The sequence below is a fragment of the Pristiophorus japonicus genome, chromosome 7 (genome assembly GCF_044704955.1).
Source record: "Pristiophorus japonicus isolate sPriJap1 chromosome 7, sPriJap1.hap1, whole genome shotgun sequence".
In the NCBI taxonomy this organism is placed as follows: Eukaryota; Metazoa; Chordata; class Chondrichthyes; family Pristiophoridae; genus Pristiophorus; species Pristiophorus japonicus.
This window is the reverse complement of record NC_091983.1, coordinates 221,491,287-221,506,635: the sequence shown is the minus strand read 5'-3', so window position 1 is coordinate 221,506,635 and position 15,349 is coordinate 221,491,287. Positions and strand designations below refer to the sequence as shown.

The window sequence follows — 15,349 nt, the reverse complement described above, 5'->3', positions numbered from 1 at the left end:
AAGCTAACATCCCCAGCATTGAAGCACTGACCACACTCGATCAGCTCCGCTGGGCAGGCCACATCTTCGCATGTCAGACACGAGATTCCCAAAGCAAGTGCTCTACTCGGAACTCTTTCACAGCAAACGAGCCAAAGGTGGGCAGCGGAAACGCTACAAGGACACCCTCAAAGCCTCCCTGATAAAGTGCAACATCCCCACTGACACCTGGGAGTCCCTGGCCCAAGACCGCCCTAAGTGGAGGAAGTGCATCTGGGAGGGCGCTGAGCACCTCCAGTCTCAACGCCGAGAGCATGCAGAAAACAAGTGCAGGCAGTGGAAAGAGCGTGCGGAAAACCAGTCCCACCCACCCCTTCCCTCAGCAACTATCTGTCCCACCTGTGACAGAGTCTGTGGCTCTCGTATTGGACTGTTCAGCCACCAAAGAACTCACTTCAGGAGTGGAAGGAAGTCTTCCTCGATTCCGAGGGACTGTCTATGATGATAATGATGATGAGATGGAGAGATAGAGAGATAGATAGATAGATAGATAGATAGATAGATAGATAGATAGATAGATAGATAGATAGATAGATAGATAGATAGAGAGAGAGAAAGCTAATAGCAAAAAAAAAGAAATTCATTGAATGAAAATTTAATAAATAATAAAATTGAATTAGTGCTTATATTGGACACAGTGAGTCATTGTGTGGATCGAGCCGGTGCTAACCACAGCGTACTGATGTGGGTCTGATTAAACCACAAGCACTGCAGACAGATGAAAATTATGGAAAAAGACTCCACAGTCACAGAGGTCTCATTAGCTCACTGGCATCCAATTAACAGCTAACCTCCTCGACAAGTGGACTGGTAATTACACCCATAATATGACTGCAGGTGGGTTTTAGAAACAATTTGGCTAAGATCACGTGTAGTATCTGTTCTTATCTATCGCTTCTCGGCCTTTTGGCTAAGATCATGCGTAACTGACCTGACAGGGGAGTAACCATGACCCCAAAGTGGTTCTCCCTGGATCAGGAAGGTGGTTCTCCTATGCTTTTTGGAAATAGGAGGTGGGTGGGGTGGCTTGACCGATCCACCTCCACGGAGGTGTGTGGGGGGGCCTGACCCATCCACCTCCATGGCACGAACCTGGTATTGCAGTACTTCCAGGAACGGTGCAGTGGCTCTAGGCCTTTTGGCTAAGAGCATTGGCGCAGAGTGATCCTTGATGTGTGCAAGGTGACCTCTGGCGTTTGTGATTTGACAAAGAATTGGAAAGATTGGCAACGAAAAATTAAAAAAAAAACATAGAAAATAGGTGCAGGAGCAGGCCATTCTGCCCTTCTAGCCTGCACCGCCATTCAATGAGTTCATGGCTGAACATGCAACTTCAGTACCCCATTCCTACTATAGAAACATAGAAAATAGGTGCAGCTGTTGGCTTGTTTTATTTAATAGACTTTAGAGGGTGTTCCATGGCACTGTGCACAGTAGGTTGGGGGATTTTCTTGTTGCCTGACTCTTTAAGGGTGTGTTGCACACCTCCAATGCTTTAAGGGCACATTGTATCCCTGCCTGCCCCTTTAAAAATGCATTTGCTCGCTGCCTACTCCTTTAAGGGTATGATTGCATGCCCCCGTCGCTTTAAGATTTGCTCCCCAGTTGCCCCTTTAAGGGTGTGTTGTTGCACACTGCCTGCCCCATTAAAGGTGCATTTGCTCCCTGCCTGCCCGTTTAAAGAAACATTTACTCACTGCCTGCCCCTTTAAAGGTACATTTGCTAGCTGCCTACCCATTTAATGGTGATTTTTTTTTGCTGCCTGCACTCTACCCATCCCTTTAACAGTGCTTTTAATCACTGCCTACCCCTATTAGTTGTCATGCTGCCTGCCTCTTTAAGGGTGCATTTGCTGGCTGTCTTCTCCTTTAGGGTGTATTTACATGTTGCCTGCCCCTTTAAGGGTGAATTTCATAGAATCAGAGAAATTTACAGCGCAGGAGGAGGCCATTTCGGTCCATCGTGTCCATGCCGGCCGACCAAGAGCTATCCAGCCTAATCCCGCTTTCCAGCTCTTGGTCTGTAGCCCTGTAGGTTACGGCACTTCAAGTGCACATCCAAGTATTTTTTTAAATGTGGTGAGGGTTTCTGCCTCTACCACCCTTTCAGGCAGTGAGTTCCAGGCTCCCACAACCCTCTAAGTGAAGACATTTTCCCCTCAAATCCCCTCTAAACCTCCCCCCAATTACTTTAAATCTATGCCCTCTGGTTGTTGACCCCTCTGCCAAGGGAAACTGGTCCTTCCTATCTACTCATAATTTTATACACCTCAATCAGGTCTCCCCTCAGCCTCCTCTGTTCCAAAGAATACAGGCCCAGCATCTCCAATCTTTCCTCATAGCCAAAATTCTCCAGACCAGGCAACATTCTTGTAAATCTCCTCTGCAGCCTTTCCAGTGCCATCACATCTTTCCTGTAAAGTGGTGATAGAACTGCACACAGTACTCCAGCTGCAGCCTAACCAGTGTTTTATACAGTTCAAGCATAACTTCATTGCTCTTGTATTCTATGCCTCGACTAATAAAGGCAAGTATTCCATATGTCTTCTTAACCACCTTACCTACCTGGCCTGCTACCTTTGGGGATCTGTGGACCTGCACTCCAAGGTATCTTTGTTCCTCTACACTTCTCAGTGTTGTAGCATTTAATGTGTATTCCCTTGCCTTGTTAGCCCTCCCCAAATGCATTATCTCACACTTCTCCGAATTGAATTCCATTTGCCACTGTTCTGCCCACCTGACCTGTACATTGATATCTTCCTGCAGTCTGCAGCTTTCTTCTTCATTATCAACCACACAGTCTATTTATTCCCTGCCTGAACCTTTAACGGTGGATTTGCTCACAGCTTGCCCCTTTAAGGGTGGATTTGCTCACGGCCTGTCCGTTTACGGGTGCATTTATATGTTGCCTGCCTCTTTAAAAGTGCATTTGCTCCCTGCTTGGCACTTTAAAGGTGTATTTGCTCCCTGCCCGAACCTTTAAGGGTGCATTTGCACGCCGCTTGCCCCTTTAAGGGCGTGCTTGCACTCCATCCCTTTCAAGCAGCTCCGATCGCTGCGCCCGGCAGCAGCGCTTGCTGCGGCAGCTCAAGCGGAGAGAGAGAGAGAGAGAGAGAGAGAGAGAGAAAGAAAAAGAAAAAGAGAGAAAGAGAAGAGAAAGAAGGAGAAAAGAAAGAAGAAAGTGAGAGGGGGAGGGAGGGAGCGAGTGAGTGAATGAATGAGGGAGAGAGAGGGAAAGAGAGTGTGAGAGGGAGAGAGTGTGAGTGTGAGTGAGTGAGGTGGAGTGGAGTGGCTGGGCTGGGAGCTGAGAGGAGAGTGAGGAGTGGGGGAGTGAGGGAAAGGAGAGAGAGAGAGAGAGTGAGCAGTGAGTGGGGTATCGGGGGGGAGCAGCCTGTGCCTGTGCCGGAGCCTCTCCCCGTGTCTCTCCCTCTGTCTCTGTGTCTGTCCCGGAGCCGGAGCCGGAGCCAGCCTGCCATGGAGCCCAAGGCGGAGGAGCCGGCTGCTGGGAAAGGGCTCCCCTCAAGCCATGGGGTGCTGATCCAGGTCCGGGAGAAGAAGGGACCCCTGAGGGCGGCCATCCCCTACATGCCATTCCCGCTGGCGGTCTTCTGCCTCTTCCTCAACACCTTTGTGCCAGGACTGGGTAAGGACCCTTTAAATCTACAATCAACCTAAGCCCCTCTCATACAACTCTCATATATATCCTCCTCATCCTTTCTGGTATATGTCCTCCTTTCTGGTATATATACATTTCTCACTAATACAAGTCTCCAATGTTTCTCTCTAGTCTATGTCTCGCTAATATATGTTTCTCTCTGGTATATATATTTCTAATATATATGATTATCAATCAAAACTCAGCAATTACTTTAGAGTTTAAAATTGTGCTTGTTTTTCTTTCAAAATCGTACAAGATGTAGATTTTAAATGTTGAATCCATTGATTCTGGGCGACTAGTTTGTGTGAATTATATATGTTTTGCTCTCTAGTATATATGTTTCTCGTATATATGTTTATCGAATATATGTTCCCCTCATGTTTCTCTCGTATGTATGTTTCTCGCTCGTGTATGTGATTCTCTCTCTCTAAATATATATATTCCTCTAATATATATGTTCTCTCTCTGATATATATATGTGCTCCTCTCTCTAATATATATATGTTCCCTCTCTAATATATACGCTCCCTCTCTGATATATATTAGAGAGAGGAACACATATATATGTTCCCTCTCTGATATATATGTGTTTTCTCTCTAATATATATGTTCGCTCTCTAGTTTATATGTTCCCTCTCTAATATATACGCTCCCTCTCTGATATATGTGTTCTCTCTCTAATATATATGTTCTCTCTCTAATATATATATACGTTCCCTCTCTGACATATATATGTTCTCTCTCTAATATATATGTTCCCTCTCTAATATATACACTCCCTCTCTGATATAGATGTGTTCCTCTCTCTAATATATATGTTCCCTCTCTGATATGTGTTCTCTCTCTAATATACATGTTCTCTCTCTAATATATGTGTTCCTATCTCTAATATATACGTTCCCTCTCATATATATATATATATATATGTGTGTGTGTGTGTGTTCCTCTCTCTAATATATATGTTCTCTCTCTAATATATATGTTCTCTCTCTGATATATATGTTCTCTCTCTGATATATATGTTCTCTCTCTAATATATACGTTCCCTCTCTGATATATATGTGTTCCTCTCTCTAATATATATATGATCCCTCTCTAATATATACGCTCCCTCTCTGATATATATGTGTTCCTCTCTCTAATATATATGTTCCCTCTCTGATATATGTGTGTTCTCTCTCTAATATATATGTTCTCTCTCTAATATATATGTTCTCTCCCTAATATATGTGTTCCTCTCTCTAATATATATGTTCTCTCCCTAATATATGTGTTCCTCTCTCTAATATATATGTTCTCTCTCTAATATATATGTCCCCTCTCTGATATATATGTGTTCCTCTCTCTAATATATACGTTCCCTCTCTGATATATATATGTGTTCCTCTCTCTAATATATATGTTCTCTAATATATATATATACGTTCCCTCTCTGGTATATAGATGTTCGCTCTCTAATATATATGTTCGCTCTCTAATATATACATTCCCTCTGATATATATGTGTTCCTCTCTCTAATATATACGTTCCCTCTCTGATATATATATGCCCCCTCTCTGATATATATACATTCCCTCTCTGATATATATATGTTCTTTCTCTAATATATATGTTCTCTCTCTAATATATACGTCCCTTCTCTGATATATATGTGTTCCTCTCTCTAATATATATGTTCCCTCTCTCATATATATGTTCTCTCAAATATATATGTCCCCTCTCTCTAATATATGTGGTCCTCTCTCTAATATATGTGTTCCTCTCTCTAATATATACGTTCCCTCTCTGATATATATATATGTGTTCCTCTCTCTAATATATACATTCCCTCTCTGATATATATATTTGTTCTCTCTCTAATATATATGTTCTCTAATATATACGTTCCCTCTCTGATATATATATGTGTTCCTCTCTCTAATATATATGTTCTCTCTCTGATATATGTGTGTTCTCTCTCTAATATATATGTTCTCTCTTTAATATATATGTTCTCTCCCTAATATATGTGTTCCTCTCTCTAATATATATGTTCTCTCCCTAATATATGTGTTCCTCTCTCTAATATATATGTTCTCTCTCTAATATATATGTCCCCTCTCTGATATATATGTGTTCCTCTCTCTAATATATACGTTCCCTCTCTGATATATATATGTGTTCCTCTCTCTAATATATATGTTCTCTAATATATATATACGTTCCCTCTCTGGTATATAGATGTTCGCTCTCTAATATATATGTTCGCTCTCTAATATATACATTCCCTCTGATATATATGTGTTCCTCTCTCTAATATATATGTTCCCTCTCTCATATATATGTTCTCTCAAATATATATGTCCCCTCTCTCTAATATATGTGGTCCTCTCTCTAATATATGTGTTCCTCTCTCTAATATATACGTTCCCTCTCTGATATATATATATATATGTGTTCCTCTCTCTAATATATACATTCCCTCTCTGATATATATATTTGTTCTCTCTCTAATATATATGTTCTCTAATATATATGTTCCCTCTCTGATATATATATGTGTTCCTCTCTCTAATATATATGTTCTCTCTCTAATATATACGTTCCCTCTCTGGTATATGTGTTCCTCTCTCTAATATATATGTTCTCTCTCTATTATATATATATATATATATATATATATGTTCTCTCTCTAGTATATATGTTCCCTCTCTAATATATACGCTCCCTCTCTGATATATATGTGTTCCTCTCTCTAATATATATGTTCTCTCTCTAATATATATACATTCCCTCCCTGGTATATATATGTTCTCTCTCTAATATATATGTTCACTCTCTAATATATACGTTCCCTCTCTGATATATATACATTCCCTCTCTGATATATATATATATATACATTCCCTCTCTGATATATATGTTCTCTCTCTAATATATATGTTCTCTCTCTAATATATATGTCCCCTCTCTGATATATATGTGTTCCTCTCTCTAATATATATGTTCCCTCTCTGATATATATGTGTTCCTCTCTCTAATATATATGTTCTCTCTCTAATATGTGTTCCTCTCTCTAATATATATGTTCTCTCTCTAATATATATGTCCCCTCTCTGAGATATATATATATATGTTCTCTCTCTAATATATATGTTCTCTCTCTAATATATACGCCCCCTCTCTGATATATATGTGTTCCTCTCTCTAATATATATGTTCCCTCTCTAATATATATGTTCCCTCTCTAATATATGTGTTTCTCTCTCTAATATATGTGTTTCTCTCTCTAATATATATGTTTTCTCTCTCTAATATATACGTCCTTTCTCTGATATATATGTGTTCCTCTCTCTAATATATACGTTCCCTCTCTGATATATATATGTGTTCCTCTCTCTAATATATACGTTCCCTCTCTGATATATGTATATGTTCTCTCTCTAATATATGTGTTCCCTCTCTAATATATATGTTCTCTCGAATATATATGTTCCCTCTGATATATATGTGTTCCTCTCTCTAATAAGAATGTCTCTCTCTAATATGATTGATGTTAACATTTCTGACGGGTGAAATTTTAGAAATATATATGACAAAGTTGCTAACCTTGGTGATTTCAATTTTTCCAGAAGTATTCGACACTCGTTTTCCACCTTTTTATACCAACTGCACCGGGCTCCTTTCTGGTTTTCTGATTTATTTTCAAACAACTCCTGTCAAATCTTTTGAAATAACCAAGCGAAGAGATTTTGATTACTGTGAAAGAATTCGAGGCATGTGTAGGGCTCGCACTGCCCCTCCCCCCCCCCCCCCCCGCTCTCTAATTGGTGTTTCTCCCCTTGTGCAGTTTTAAAGGATAATGATGTTCCTCATGTTTTAATATATTGAATCCATTACTAAGCTATTGTTTTTCCCTTCTGTCAAAGGCATTTGCAGCAATACTTGGTCCACTGAACTGATCTCATCTCTCCCTAGTTAGCTGTAACAAGTGGAGCAACCTGTGCTGGTACAGCTCTCGTGCAGTTTGATTGTGCAATGTTTTACTGTGCATTGCCGCAATAGCCACTATTTGCTTTGTACACACAGACATACAGACAGACACACACACACACACACACATACACTCTCTCACTGCCTCTGTCTCTCTGCCTTTCTGTCTTTCTGCCTCAATCTCTCTCTGTCTCTCTGCGTTCCTCTCTCTTTCTCTTCCTGTCTGTCTCTCTCTCTGCCTCTCTCTCTCTCTTTCTCGCTTTCTGTCTGCTGCCTCTCTCTTTTCCTCTCTCTTTCTCTCTACCCCTTCTCTCCCCCTTCCCGTTCTCTCTCTCTCTCTCTCTCCCTGTCTCTGTCTCTGTCTCACTCTCTCTCTCTCTCTCTCTCTTTATCTCTTTATGTTTCTCTCACTATTTTGCTCTCTGTCTCTCTCCCACACACTCTCTCTCTCTCTCTCTCTCTCTCTCTCTCTCTCTTTCCATGTCTCCCTCACTGAGCTCTCTCTCTATCTCTCCCTGTCTCTCTCTCTCTCTCTCCCTGTATCTCTCTCTTCCTATCTCTCTCTTTCTCTCCCTGTCTCTCTCTTTCTATCTCTCTCTATCTCTCTCCATGTCTCTCTCTATCTCTCTTCCTGTCTCTTTCTCTCTCTTCCTGTCACTCTCTCTCCATGTCTCTCTCTCCATGTCTCTCTCTCTCTCACGCTCCCTCTCTCACGCTCCCTCTCTCACTCTCCCTGTCTCTCTCTCTCTCTCTCTCTCTCTCTCTCTCTATCCCTCCCTGTTTCTCTCTCTCTCTCTCTCTCTCTCTCTCTCGCTCATTCTCTCTCTCTCCCTCTGTCTCTCTCTCTCTCTCTCTCGCTCATTCTCTCTCTCTCCTTGTCTCTCTCTCTCTCTCTCTCTCTCTCGCACTCTCTCCATCCCTCCCTGTCTCTCTCACTCTCCCTGTTTTTCAGGACTGTTCTTTAGTTGGCACTGTGATTAATTATTCAGGCACTTGCTCTATTTGAGGGATGAAACAGAATTTTTTATTCACTCGATTTAAGAATGTTATTCCTCAAGTTTTATATGACTGGCAGACACAGGGAGGGCAGGGCAGAGGGGAGGGGAACAGAATGAATCACTGTGGCTCAGTGGGTAGCACTCTCCCCTCTGAGTTAGAAGGTTTTGCGATATATATGCGCGCACTAGGTCTGTGCAGCAGAGCTGGTCTCCAGTCGTCCTGGTTAATCCTTGCCACGGGACCAAGACCTAGCTCTGTCAAGCTCATGTGGTGGCTGATGTTCAAAGGCCGCCCCACGTTAAAAAATCCACGCACAGGCATCTTCCACCCTTCAATGTGTAGTTCGGGATCTGGAATATTAGGTCCTTCATTGAAACACCTGTGAACTCATCACTTTTTGGCGTGGAAGCAAGTCACACTCGCTTTGACGGACTGACTATGATGATTTGGGTTCAAGTCCCACTCCAGAGACTCGAGCACAAAAATCTAGGCTGACACTCCCAGTGCAGTGCTGAGGGAGCGCTGCACTGTCAGAGGTGCCGTCTTTCGAATGAGACTTTAAACAGTGGTCTGCTCTCTCAGGTGGATGTTAAAGATCCCATGGCACTATTTTGAAGAAGAGCAGGACAGTTATCCCCGGTGTCCTGGCCAATATTTATGCCTTTTTTTTAAAAAAACAGATTATCTGGTCATTGTCACATTGCTGTTTGTGGGAGCTTGCTGTGCCCAAATTGTCAGCTGCATTTCCTACATTACAACAGTGACTACACTCCAAGAGTACATCGTTGGCTGTAAAGCGCTTTGAGACGTCCAGTGGCCGTGAAAGGCGCTATATAAATGCGTATCTTTCTTCACAAGTGGCAAATGGGCACGAGTGAGGCATCAAGGATGGTTGCTGCCAACAGGGGTAGATGGGAAGGGATTGGGGAAGTACCTGTTTGATGAAAGTTTTTTTGATGGGCTATGAGGAAAGAGTGGGAGAGAAGGGCTAATTGAATTTCTCTTGCAGAGAGCCGGCACAGGCATAAGAACACATAAGAAATAGGAGCAGGAGTCAGCCAATTGGCCCCTCGAGCCTGCTCCGCCATTCAATAAGATCATGGCTGATGTGATGGGCATGATGGGCCGAATGGCCTCCTTCTGGGCTGTGTCATTCAATAACCTCAGCAGGAGGTAGGCGGGGAGGGTATGGGGAGCGGGACCGGGAATGGGATTGTATCTCAGCAAGAATACGGAGCCCGGAGGAGTGGTGTGGAGAATCTTTGGAGAGGTGGCGGTTAAGTTGTACCTGAGATTGAAAATCGCTCCTCGGATTAAAGAGCGAACAAGAATTGCCCCTTTGCATCCTTCACAGTGTGCTCACTCGGGAACACAATTGCAAGACTTGCCGTTACTATAGCAACACCAGTTTTCTGAATAGCATTTGCATTTGTTTTGTGCCTCCGAGGCAGCGATACAGCAAGATGTGAGGAGCCCGCGCATGCCTGCTGCCACGCCGATAATGTATATGGCACAGGAACGACCACTGGGGGCGCTTTGGAGAGCTTCCCAATGGAGCTTTGGGAAATCTTGCTAACATTGCAGCCCGGTGACCAACAATACAGATAATCCTCACCGTGTGATGTAAAATTTAAGAATATAATCCATGAGATTGACTGATAACTCATCATCATCATAGGCAGTCCCTCGGAATCGAGGAAGACTTGCTTCCACTCTAAAAGTGAGTTCTCGGGTGTCTGAACAGTCCAATATGGGAATTACAGTCTCTGTCACAGGTGGGATAGATAGTCATTGGAGGAAAGGGTGGGTGGGGAGTCTGGTTTACCACACGCTCCTTCCGCTGTCTGCACTTGTTTTCTTCATGCTCTCGGCAACGAGACTCGAGGTGCTCAGCGCCCTCCCGGATGCACCTCCTCCACTTAGGGCGGTCTTGGGCCAGAGACTCCGAGGTGTTGGTGGGGATGTTGCATTTTATCAAGGAGGCTTTGAGGGTGTCCTTGAAACATTTCCTCTGCCAACCTCGGGCTCACTTGCCATGAAGGAGTTCCGAGCAGAGCACTTGTTTTGGGAGTCTTGTGTCAGGCATGCGAACGATGTGGCCCGCCCAACGGAGCTGGTCGAGTGTGGTCAGTGCTCAGATGCTGGGGATGTTGGCCTGATCGAGGACGCTAACGTTGGTGCGTCTGTCCTCCCAGGGGATTGGCAGGATCTTGCGGAGACATCGTTGGTGGTATTTCTCCAGCGATCTGAGGTGTCTACTGTATACGGTCCATGTCTCTGAGCCATACAGGAGGGCGGGTATCACTACAGCCCTGCAGACCATGAGCAGAAACATAGAAACATAGAAAATAGGTGCAGGAGTAGGCCATTCGGCCCTACGAGCCTGCACCGCCATTCAATAAGATCATGGCTGATCATTCCCTCAGTACCCCTTTCCTGCTTTCTCTCCATACCCCTTGACCCCCTTAGCCGTAAGGGTCATATCGAACTCTCTCTTCAATATATCCAATGAATTGGCATCAACAACTCTCTGCGGCAGGGAATTCCATAGGTTAACAACTCTGAGTGAAGAAGTTTCTCCTCATCTCAGTCCTAAATGGCCTACCCCTTATCCTAAGACTATGTCCCCTGGTTCTGGACTTCCCCAACATCGGGAACATTCTTCCCGCATCTAACGTGTCCAGTCCCGTCAGAATCTTATATGTTACTATGAGATCCCCTCTCATCCTTCTAAACTCCAGTGAATAAGGGCCCAGTTGATCCAATCTCTCCTCATATGACAGCCCAGCCATCCCTGGAATTAGTCTGGTGAATCTTCGCTGCACTCCCTCAATAGCAAGAACGTCCTTCCTCAGGTTAGGAGATCAAAACTGAACACAATATTCCAGGTGTGGCCTCACCAAGGCCCTGTACAACTGCAGTAAGACCTCCCTGCTCCTATACTCAAATCCCCTAGCTATGAAGGCCAACATACCATTTGCCTTCTTCACCACCTGCTGTACCTGCATGCCCACTTTCAATGACTGATGAACCATGACACCCAGGTCTCGTTGCACCTCCCCTTTTCCTAATCTGCCGCCATCCAGATAATATTCTGCCTTTGTGTTTTTGCCCCCAAAATGGATAATCTCACGTTTATCCACATTATACTGCATCTGCCATGCATTTGCCCACTCACCTAACCTGTCCAAGTCACCCTGCTACCTCTTAGCGTCCTCCTCACAGCTCACACCGCCACCCTTCCACAAACTTGAGATATTACACACAATTCCTTCATCTAAATCGTTAGTGTATATTGTAAATAGCTGGGGTCGCAGCACTGAGCCCTGTGGTACCCCACTAGTCACTGCCTGCCATTTTGAAAAGGACCCATTTATCCCGACTCTCTGCTTCCTGTCTGCCAACCAGTTCTCTATCCACGTCAATACATTACCCCCAATACCATGTGCTTTAATTTTACACACCAATCTCTTGAGTGGGACCTTGTCAAAAGCCTTTTGAAAGTCCAAATACACCACATCCACTTGTTCTCCCATGTCCACTCTACTAGTTACATCCTCAAAAAATTCCAGAAGATTCGTCAAGCATGATTTCCCTTTCATAAACCCATGTTGACTTGGTCCGATCCTGTCACTGCTTTCCAAATACGCTGCTATTTCATCCTTAATGATTGATTCCAACATTTTCCCCACTACTGATGTCAGCCTAACCTGTCTATAATTACCTGTTTTCTCTCTCCCTCCTTTTTTTAAAAAGTGGTGTTACATTAGCCACCCTCCAGACCATAGGAACTGATCCAGAGTCGATAAACTGTTGGAAAATGATCACCAATGCATCCACTATTTCTAGGATCACTTCCTTAAGTACTCTGGGATGCAGACTATCAGGCCCCGGGGATTTATCGGCCTTCAATCCCATCAATTTCCCTAACACAATTTCCCGCCTGATAAGGATATCCTTCAGTACCTCCTTCTCACTAGACCTACTGTCACCGAGTACATTCGGACGGTTATTTGCATCTTCCTTCGTGAAGACAGAATCGAAGTATTGGTTCAATTGGTCTGCCATTTCTTTGTTCCCCTTTATAAATTCACCTGAATCCGACTGCAAGGGACCTAAGTTTGTCTTCACTAATCTTTTTCTCCACGTATTTATAGAAGCTTTTGCTGTCAGTTTTTATGTTCCCTGCAAGCTTTCTTTCGTATTCTATTTTCCCCCTCTCAATTAAACCCTTAGTCTTCCTCTGTTGAATTCTAAATTTCTCCCAGTCCTCAGGTTTGTTGCTTTTTCTAGCCTTGGCTTTAACACTATCCCTAATTTCCCTTGTTAGCCACGGTTGAGCCACCTTCCCCGTTTTATTTTTACTCCAGACAGGGATGTACAATTGTTGAAGTTCATCCATGTGATCTTTAAATGTTTGCCATTGCCTATCCACCATCAACCCTTTAAGTATCCTTTAAGTAAGCAGAGTGGAAAAGGTATAATCGGGTGATAGTAATGAGTGATTTTTGTTTCCAAGGATACATTGAGTTACATTGGGTCTACAGCACAGAAACAGGCCAGTCTGCCCAATGGTCCATGCCAGTGTTTATGCTCCACTTGAAGTTCCTCCCAGTGTCGTCATCGCAGCCTGTCAGCATAACCTTCCATTCCTTTCTCCCTCATGTGTTTATCTAACGTCCCCTTAAATGTGCCCAAGCTATTCGTCTCAACTGTGGCAGCGAGTTCCACATCCTCAACACTCTCTGGGTAAAGAAGTTTCTACTGAATTCCCTATTGGATTTATTAGTGACTACCTTATATTTACGGCCCCTAGTTCTCGTCTTCCCCCACAAGTGGAAAAATGTTCACGTCAACCCTTTCAGAATCGTAAAGCCCCTGAGCCTTCTCTTTTTCCAGAGAAAAGAGGCCCAGCCTGTTCAGCCTTCCCTGATCTCACAGTTCTGGTATTGTCTGTTATGTACGTAAACCTTACTAATGTGTAAGCCTTGCCACCAGGGGGCACACCTGCGGGAGACCCAGGGGTCACCTGCATACCCCGGGGTAAGTAGGTATAAAAGGCAGTCTACCACGCTGCTTCCTCACTCCGGAGTTACATCAAAGAGAACCAAGGTCTCCACAGTTTGAGCTTACAATATACAGTCTTGTGGAGTTATTCTGAACATAACATCGTCCTTGTGAATCTTTTGTTGCTCTTTCTCCAGTGTCTCTGCATCCTTTTTGCAATATGGAAACCCGAACTGAACGCTGTACTCCAAGTGTGCTCTAGCCAAGGTTCTAGGTGGCAGGGAAGGGAGGGGTGAGGGAGGGAGGGGAGATTCAAAATATGTCCAGGATTGCATTTAGATCAGTATGGGGTGGAACTCAAACAGTGGTGAGGCATTTTGATGAGGTGAATTGGGGGACAATGCTTTCCATGAGTCAGTAACGAGAGTGCACATCAACAAAAGAATGCAGGTGGAGGTTAGGAGAATGTTTTTTGCGCAAAGGGTTGTTAGGAGACGGAGTACCTGAGCAGAAACTTTGGCGGAATCTGGATCCAGAATAGAAGTGGATTAATAGTTGATAAAAGAAAAAACTAGCCATATGGAATAAAGACAAGGGAATGGAGCTGGGTGTGATAGTGTGGTAGTGTGGTAGTTATGTTACTGGGCTTGTCATCCAGGGATCTGTACTAATAATAAGAACATAAGAAAATAAGATCATAAGAATTAGGAGCAGGAGTAGGCCATTCGGCCCCTCGAGTCTGCTCCGCCATTCACTGAGACCATGGCTGATCTTCTACCTCAACTCCACTTTCGCGCACGATCCCCATATCCCTTGATTCCCTTAATATCCAAACATCTGGCGATCTCTGTCTTGAATATACAACGACTGAGCTTCCACAGCCCTCTGGGGCAGAGAATTCCAAAGATTCACCACCCTCTGAGTGAAGACGTTTCTCCTCATCTCGGTCCTAAATGGCCGACCCCTTAATCTGAGACTGTGACCCCTGGTTCTAGACTCCTCAGCCAGGGGAAACATCCTCCCTGCATCTACCCTATCAAGCCCTGTAAGAATTTTATACGTTTCAATGAGATCACCTCTCATTCTTCTAAACTTTCGAATATAGGCCCAGTCTACTCTGTCTAATCCAGATGAATGCAAGTTCAAATCCCACCCTGAGTAGTTTAAGAAATTGAGTTCAGTTTAAACAACACTAGAAATTAAATGTTAAAAACTGGTGTCTTTTTTTTTAAAAGTGACTCGATTGTCATTAAAAACCCGATTGATTCACTGAGGTCCTTTATGGAAGGCAACCTGCCGTCCTTACCTGGTCTGGCCTATATGTGACTCCAGTCCCACAACAACATGGGCATGGTTGACTGCAGTACTGAGGAAGCCATTCAGTTGTATCTATTCTGTCTGTGATGTACTTGTGAATGACTCCACGAGGCAATGTGTTGTACTCAAACTGTAATGACCTTGGTCCTTTATTCGTAACTCCAGAGTGAGGCACAAGCTTGGTGGGCAGCCTTTTATACAGCCCCTGTCACCGGGGCAGGAAAGCCCGGTCTCCACCAGTTGCACCCTCTAGTGGTGCCAGGATGTGTATACACAGTGTAAACCTTATTGATAGCACATCAGGTAAACGAATCTCCATCTTACGCAACTAAGAGAGTATCTCTATAGTCTGCATA

General features: G+C 43.7%; 1 protein-coding gene and 1 pseudogene across 1 annotated transcript in view; both read left to right on the top strand.

The window, feature by feature from the left end:
- Window positions 1-929: 929 nt before the first annotated feature.
- On the top strand, window positions 930-1,168 carry LOC139267559 (U2 spliceosomal RNA; annotated as a pseudogene).
- A 2,345-nt stretch (window positions 1,169-3,513) lies between these two features.
- The window catches only part of stum (stum, mechanosensory transduction mediator homolog), a 61,326-nt gene continuing 49,490 nt past the window's right edge, over window positions 3,514-15,349 (top strand). Inside the window, exon 1 of the mRNA XM_070884262.1 lies at window positions 3,514-3,682. Coding sequence (XP_070740363.1) covers window positions 3,514-3,682 — 169 coding nt within the window. The remainder of the gene's footprint in view (window positions 3,683-15,349) is intronic.